This window comes from Oncorhynchus masou, unplaced genomic scaffold (genome assembly GCF_036934945.1).
Source record: "Oncorhynchus masou masou isolate Uvic2021 unplaced genomic scaffold, UVic_Omas_1.1 unplaced_scaffold_971, whole genome shotgun sequence".
In the NCBI taxonomy this organism is placed as follows: domain Eukaryota; kingdom Metazoa; phylum Chordata; class Actinopteri; order Salmoniformes; family Salmonidae; genus Oncorhynchus; species Oncorhynchus masou.
In genome coordinates this window covers 116,092-124,164 of record NW_027016217.1, presented here as the reverse complement: position 1 = coordinate 124,164, position 8,073 = coordinate 116,092, and the positions used below count along the sequence as shown (strand labels likewise).

At 48.1% G+C, this 8,073-nt stretch overlaps 1 protein-coding gene across 1 annotated transcript in view; it reads right to left on the bottom strand.

The window, feature by feature from the left end:
* Window positions 1–1,698: 1,698 nt before the first annotated feature.
* Window positions 1,699–8,073, bottom strand: part of LOC135538472 (G-protein coupled receptor family C group 5 member B-like) — a 36,205-nt gene continuing 29,830 nt past the window's right edge. Inside the window, 4 exon segments of the mRNA XM_064964361.1 lie at window positions 1,699–2,276; window positions 4,120–4,232; window positions 4,555–5,120; window positions 5,122–5,584. Coding sequence (XP_064820433.1) covers window positions 2,232–2,276; window positions 4,120–4,232; window positions 4,555–5,120; window positions 5,122–5,582 — 1,185 coding nt within the window. The 5' untranslated portion in view covers window positions 5,583–5,584 and the 3' untranslated portion in view covers window positions 1,699–2,231.

Sequence of the window (8,073 nt, the reverse complement as noted above, 5' to 3'; positions counted from 1 at the left end):
CCAGGTTACTCAGAGGGAGGGTGGGGGGGGGGTATTTTGTTTTTGGGGTCCAGAGTCTTGGAGTAGAGCCAATATAGATGAGGTACACACACACATATATAAACAGGTAACTGACAAAATAATGGAAACACTTGAGTAAATGAGGTAGGGATGGGCACGGTTATTCGGATATTCAAATATCCAAATGGACGTTAGTATTTGAATACTTGTGAGAGTATTCATTTTTAGTCTATTTTAACAATGAAAAGGCTTTGTCTAAATGTAATTATTTATGAGACAATGCTATACACAAGGATATGCCATGACATTTGAAATTCTTAGTTTTATTGAATTAACTTTTGAATGTAGTTTTTATGACATAAAGTACATACCATAGTAGCCTACACGGGTTTCACGTGTGTATTGTCGGCCAATCAAAGTGGCACCGTCTACACTCAGTGGCTCCATGTGTAGTAAGCAACGTGGGAGATCTCTAATCAATGCAAAATGGAATTAAAATGACAGAATTATGTTAGTTAAATGAGAAGGAGTAGGCTACAACTACCAGAAACCATCAGGTAAGCTGTTGTTTAATCTGAATGGAGTTGTTGTAGACAAGGACGAGAAGCACAGCAAAATAACCTTAAGTACTTTTAGCTTAGGTAGCTAGCTAGCTGGCTAATATAGCTGGCTAACATAGCTAGCTTCTTTAGATTGATTTGATGCACACAAGACAGGCACTACCAGATGGGATGATGAATAACCTATGGAATCTACAAATTTGTTTAATTAGTCTTTCTCTCTCTCGTAAAACTCACTGGTACCTGCCAATCACACACACAAGCAAGCGGGATGCAAGTAGCACAGGCTGTACAGCAATCTAATTCCCAAGTTTAAACAACTCGACTATCCAGATCCTCCACAAAAATCATGATATTATTCAAATAGTGAAATTATTTCAAATGCCCATCCCTAAAATTAGATATTGAAAGCAGGTGCTTCTACACAGGTGTGGTTCCTGAGTTAATTAAGCAATTAACATCCCATCATTCTTTGAGTCAGGTATAAAAATGCTGAGCAGGCAATTATTCTGGCTACCATAACTATCCCCCCTTAGGATGATAATTCCCCCATCCACAGGGCACGAGGGGTCACTGAATGGTTTGATGAGCATGATGACGATGTAAACCATATGCCACGTCTGTCTCAGTCACCAGATCTCAACCCAGTTGAACACTTGTGGGAGATTCTGGAGTGATGCCTGAGACAGTGTTTCCACCACCATCAACAAAACAACAAATGTTGAAATTTCTCATGGAAGAAGGGTGTCGCCTGCCTCCAACAGAGTTCCAGACACTTGTAGAATCTATGTCAAGGTGCATTGAAGCTGTTCTCATGGTGGCCCAACACCCTATTAAGACACTTTATGTTGGTGTTTCCTTTATTTTGGCAGTTACCTGTAGGCACACACTGGCTAGAGAGGTTGGAGTTTAAGCCATACTTGTCCGTGTGTTATTCTATTGTGTGATGGGCTGTGGTGAGGTACAGGGCTGTAAGGTACCGTACCTACAGGAGGATGGAGGACAGAACACTGGCTAGAGAGGTTGGAGTTTAAGCCATACTTGTCCGTGGGTTATTCTATTGTGTGATGGGCTGTGGTGAGGTACAGGGCTGTAAGGTACTGTACCTACAGGGCTGCTAAGGGGATGGATGGAACAGAGCAAAACATTCTGCTTTAGAAGAGTTTCTCCCAAAATAAACAACAAAAACAGAGCAAATATCTCAAAAGGGAGAGAGGTTTCACAGTTTTTCAGAAGTTATACAGTGGCTTAGTAGTCTCGTGGGAGTAAACTTGACTCATACAAAAGAAACCTGACAGTCAACATTTCAAACCTCACATCTCCCAGATGAAAATGGTCTCCACAGCATTTGCAACCAAAATAGGGTTGTTTTTAAGTTGAATATCTCCTCCAGTGATTTAACTTCAAAACTAGCCGTAATGTTTTGATCTGTCCTCCAGACCTGCTCTCCCCCTCAGTCACACTCATTCAGTGGTTGGTTGGTGTATATGAATAACACAGGGTGGGTGGTGTGTGTAAGCCCTCAGTAAGTCATCTGTTTAACTGTCTGTCCCCATACGCACATAGAGATCTGGGGGTGGGGTCCATGTTATAGTTATCCTCTCTGGGTTATTCCTCTGTCCCTTCTTCATCACCCCATTCTTCCTTCTTCTTCTTCTTCATTTCTGTCCTTCACCACAGCTGCCTCCCCGTATAGGTCGGAGGTGCGGAGGGGACCTGTGAAAGGGAGGAGAGAGAGAAAGAAATGGGACGTCAGTTTGGTAATATACAGTGTTTGAAGTTGAGAGACACCTATGTAAACACACACACCACACCACACCACACCACACGTTCCTGATAAGAGGTTACATTTTGAATGTTGCCTGTATCACATCTTCAAAACCCCTTCTTTCCTCTTTAACTTCCTCCTCTCTCTTCCCCTTCTCTCTTCCTCTCTCTCTTCCCCCTCCCTCTTCCCCTTCTCTCTTCCCCCTTCTCTCTTCCCCTCTCTCTTCCTCCTCTCTCTTCCCCTTCTCTCTTCCTCTCTCTCTTCCCCTCTCTCTTCCTCCTCCCTATTCTCCTTCTCTTCCCCTCTCTCTCCTTTCTCTTCCTCCTTCTCTTCCTCCCTCTCTCTTCCTCTCTCTTCCTCCTTCTCTCTTCCCCTCTCTCTTCCTCCTCTCTCTTCCTCCTCTCTCTTCCCCTTCTCTCTTCCCCTCTCTCTTCCTCCTCTCTCTTCCCCTCTCTCTTCCCCTTCTCTCTTCCACTTCTCTCTTCCCCTCTCTCTTCCTCCTCTCTCTTCCCCTCTCTCTTCCCCTTCTCTCTTCCACTCTCTCTCCCCCTCTCTTCCTCCTCTCTCTTCCCTTCTCTCTTCCCCTCTCTCTTCCTCCTCTCTCTTCCCCTCTCTCTTCCTCCTCTCTCTTCCCCTCTCTCTTCCTCCTCTCTCTTCCCCTCTCTCTTCCTCCTCTGTCTTCCCCTCTCTCTTCCTCCTCTGTCTTCCTCCTCTCTCTTCCTCCTCTCTCTTCCCCTCTCTCTTCCTCCTCTCTCTTCCCCTTTCTCTTCCTCCTCTCTCCCTTTTTTTTATCTCGTCTTCCTCTCTCTCTTCCTCTCTCTTCTTCCTCTCTCTTCCCCTTTCTCTTCCTCCTCTCTCCCTTTTTTAATCTCGATTCAGTCTCAACAGCTAATCCTGCTCTTTATGCAGGAGAGAGCATCATTTCCAGAACTCCCCTCCTTTCCCTACTACCTACTAAAGTACATTAATACCACTCTGATGTAGGTGGCAGGTCTATGTGCATAATACTAGGAGGGAGACCATTTGGTTCACAGGTAAACATTCCCAGAGCTTTAGCTGGGCGGTGGCTCAGTGATTTCTGGCTGTTTTCTCGTTCCAGATTCTGCCTCTAATGTAGTGGCAGGTGTCAGAGCAGAGACTGGGAGGGAGCCATTTTAAAACGTTCCCAGAACGTAAGCTGAAAGTTGGCTCAGCGATTTTCTGGACGTGTGGCTCCAGACTCTGCCAGGTCAGCAACGTTTATTTATAGCGAGGTGATTGGAGGTTAGTCACATGCGCTAGGGAGCTCACTCACTCAACCATCCTGGGGCTATAAAGGGCGTGACTGGGCCAGGGACACAGCTGCATCACTCACACTGGAGAGATGGCTCTAGTCTGCAGCCCAGGGAACCCACTCCCTCATTCACACACGCACGCACACACACACACACACACACACACACACACACACACACACACACACACACACACACACACACACACACACACACACACACACACACACACACACACACACACACACACACACACACACACACACACACACACACACACACCCACACATTCTTGCGCAGAATAATCATTTGAGTTTGTATACCTGTGAATGGTAGCGTGTAAACGTGGGTGTAAATGTGTGTGTGCTCACTGCCCAGGTGAGTGAGAGTATGTTTCTATATATGTGTAAGTGTCTACACTGCTTTCTTGCTCAGGATCATAATCCGAGTTTTAATAGAGGTTGTGAATGGATGTGAAGCGTGGTCGGATGTGTAAACGTACAATATGAGAACTCACCGCTCCCCCATTCAGGATCATGGTCATCTCAGTGGGCTGGTACACGTTGCTGCGGAAGGGGGCACTGGGTCTGGGCGCTGTGTTACCATTATTATGACCTGCACTCCTCAGACCTGGCACAGCAGAGGAACAACGATATTCTCTTATTCTCTTCTGCAAACACATTCATTCATCCATTCTACATTAAGATCGACACAGGAACAGATGCCTCATCTGTACTTTTAACACACGTGCTGTACAGGTACTGTTTGTACCACGACAAAAACCACTGCTCTTATGGAGTTCTTTTTAACCCAGCATGGTAATATCACTATGTCACTATGTCCTACATCCAACCCCATACGCAGAAACATGCAGGTAAAACCTCAGTAGCGCTGTACTGAGCTTGTAAGCATGAATTTTAATACACATTTGAAAGTCAAAGTCTCTTGTTACCTGCAGTGTTTTCGTCAAAGCCATAGCCCTGGTTCTCCGGAAACTGCCTGTGTGAGAGGGGGATGTCCTCGTCGAAGCTGGTCTCCCTCATGCGGGACGGGGCCTGGGACGTGTCAAAATAGTCAGGGGCGGAGGGTTGTGGCGGGGAGCAGAGACAGGAGTGTGCCTCGGGCACGGCGTGGAACAGGAGGAGGAGCCAACCCTGTGCCACCAGTGCTATCGCCAATGCTGGATCGTCCCAGTCCGGGGACCGCCCCAGCCAGGCGTTACCGTAGAGATAGAAGCCCACCCAGGCAACCCAGAGGAGGAGGGACAACAGACAGGCGGAGAGGAGCCAGACCGCGTTACAGCGCCACTGCCGGGTCTTCCCACAGAGAGCGAAGGAGGCCGCCCCCAGCGCGGCTAGCAGTAGCGCAAGCACATAGCTACAGGCTAAGGAGAAGTCCAGAGGCAGGTACTGGCAGGCCGCTCTGCCCTCCCTGAGCACCGTGAGCAGGAGCCACTCGGCGGCGATGATCCCCTGGACGGCGCTCAGCCCCAGGGCCAGGCCGGTCAGAGTGCAGCCCCGGGCTCCGGCGTTCGCTGCCCAACCTCCGGAGCCGCACACCCTGCACCAACAGGCAGGAGAAGCACAGGGCAAAGAGCAGGCCCCAGAGGGCACGGCGCAGAAGACACAGCTGTTCGTCACGCTCGATGAGGTAGGCGAAACTGAGGCCGAACAGGCCCAGGATGCCCAGGAGCAGGAGGAGAATGGGTCCCACGCCGCTGCGCTTCTCCGCCTCGCTCACGTGGTGTAGTCGGCAGAGGATGATCAGGCCCAGTAAAATGGCAGCCAGGGCGCCGCCGGCCGCTGCAGATTCGACCGCCACGCCCCAAACAGAGTCCAGGTCGCAGAGGAGAGTGTAGGGGCGCACCAGGCCCCAGCCACACCCCCGGGGCACTGCCGACGAGTCCTCATCAGGGTCCTGGGAGGAACCACGCTGGACCACGGAGAGGAGTAGGAGGAGGAGGACAGAGAAGAACGCCATCTCTAAGAGGAGGAGGGAGGAGAGAGGGTAGAGAAACAGTCATTTCTGGATCAAAATGTGCAAAGTGAAACAAAATGTGACAAGTAAATCGTCTACTGTAAATCTGGCTGTGTTTTTTTATGAAACACAAGTGATCACTCTGTGAGTGACAGTGTATGTACATGGAAGCGTTATCCAACGGCACACAGGCACCCACACCCACACTTCCTGTATCCGCAACAACAGGAGCACAGTGACTCTCTCCTTCCAAATGGCCAGAGGTAAACACACAGTCAACACACAGCCAATAGGCTCCTTACCAACATTACACACTGATAGCTTCAACATACGTACACATACACTGACTACACCAATGCATGCACACACACCCACACAAATGCATACAGACACACACAGAATGATGAGCATTAACTAGATATTTCCAGAACAAGAGCATTCAAGTAAACAAACCATTCATATGGCTTTACCATGAAGCTGAGAGTCAGAGGTTGGAAATGTACTTGTTTTGAAAGGAGAACATTGAGTTACCGGTAGTCTTTATAACATCAGTATCCACAGACAGAGACATACTCAGAGAAAACACTGCTCACTGTCTGAGCGGACGCGGGAAGCCATGTAGAATCATATCAGTGGAGGCTGGTGGGAGGACCTATAGGAGGAGGACAGGCTCAATGTAATGGCTAGAATGGAATTAATGGAACAGAGTCAAACATCAATCAAATTTCAAATCAAATGTAGTTACATCAGCCGATGTTACAAAGTGCTGTACAGAAACCCAGACTAAAACCCCAAACAGCAAGAAATACAGGTGTAGAAGCATGTGGTTTCTATATGTTTGATGTGTTTGACTCCGTTCCATTGCCTCCATTCCAGCCATTACAATGAGCCCGTCCTCCTATAGCTCCTCCCACCAGCCTCCACAGGATCATATATATATCAGGAATAGAAGAACAGGGATCCTCCTGTCCAGACAGAGGAGCTGACAGCATCATGTTGTTTAGGTAAGACACTGAGACGAGGCATATTGCATAGGTAAAACACACACACATACACACACATTTAAAGTGAAGATCTTCAGAAAGCACTGACAGCCAGAGGAGGGCAACTGAGGAAATCAATATCACCCATTCTATCATATCCCATTCTATCCTATCCCATCCTATCCCATCTCATCCTATCCCCTTCAATCGTATCCCATCCCATCTCATCCTATCCCCTTCTATCGTATCCCATTCTATCATATCCCATCCTATCCCATCCTATCCCACCCTATCCCATTCTACCCTATCCTATCCCATCCCATCCTATCCTATCCTATCCCATCCTATCCTATCCCATCCCATCCTATCCCATCCTGTCTCATCCTATCCCATCCTATCCTATCCCATCCCATCCTATCCTATCCCATCCTATCCTATCCCATCCTATCCCACCCTATCCCATTCTACCCTATCCCATCCTATCCTATCCCATCCCATCCTATCCTATCCCATCCCATTCTACCCTATCCCATCTTATCCCATCCTGTCTCATCCTATCCCATCCTATCCTATCCCATCCCATCCTATCCTATCCCATCCTATCCTATCCCATCCTATCCCACCCTATCCCATTCTACCCTATCCCATCCTATCCTATCCCATCCCATCCTATCCTATCCCATCCCATTCTACCCTATCCCATCTTATCCCATCCTGTCTCATCCTATCCTCTCCCACCCTATCCCACCCTATCCCATCTCATCCTATCCCATCCTATCCTATCCAATCCAATCCCATCCTATCCTATCCCATCCCATTCTATCTCATCCTATCCCATCCTATCCCATCCCATCCTATCCCATCCCATCCTATCCTATCCCATCCCATTCTATCCCATCCTATCCCATCCCATCCTATCCCATCCCATCCTATCCTATCCCATCCCATTCTACCCTATCCCATCCTATCCTATCCCATCCCATCCAATCCTATCCCATCCCATTCTACCCTATCCCATCTTATCCCATCCTGTCTCATCCTATCCCATCCTATCCAATCCAATCCCATCCTATCCTATCCCATCCCATTCTATCTCATCCTATCCCATCCTATCCCATCCTATCCTATCCAATCCAATCCCATCCTATCCTATCCCATCCCATTCTATCCCATCCTATCCTATCCAATCCCATCCCATCCTATCCCATCCTATCCTATCCAATCCAATCCCATCCTATCCTATCCCATCCTATCCCATCCCATCCTATCCCATCCTATCCCATCATCCTATCCTATCCCATCCTATCCCATCCCATTCTATCCCATCCTATCCCATCCTATCCTATCCAATCCAATCCCATCCCATCCTATCCCATCCTATCCTATCCTATCCCATCCCATCCCATCCTATCCCATCCTATCCCATCCTATCCTATCCAATCCAATCCCATCCTATCCTATCCCATCCCATTCTATCTCATCCTATCCCATCCTATCCCATCCTATCCTAT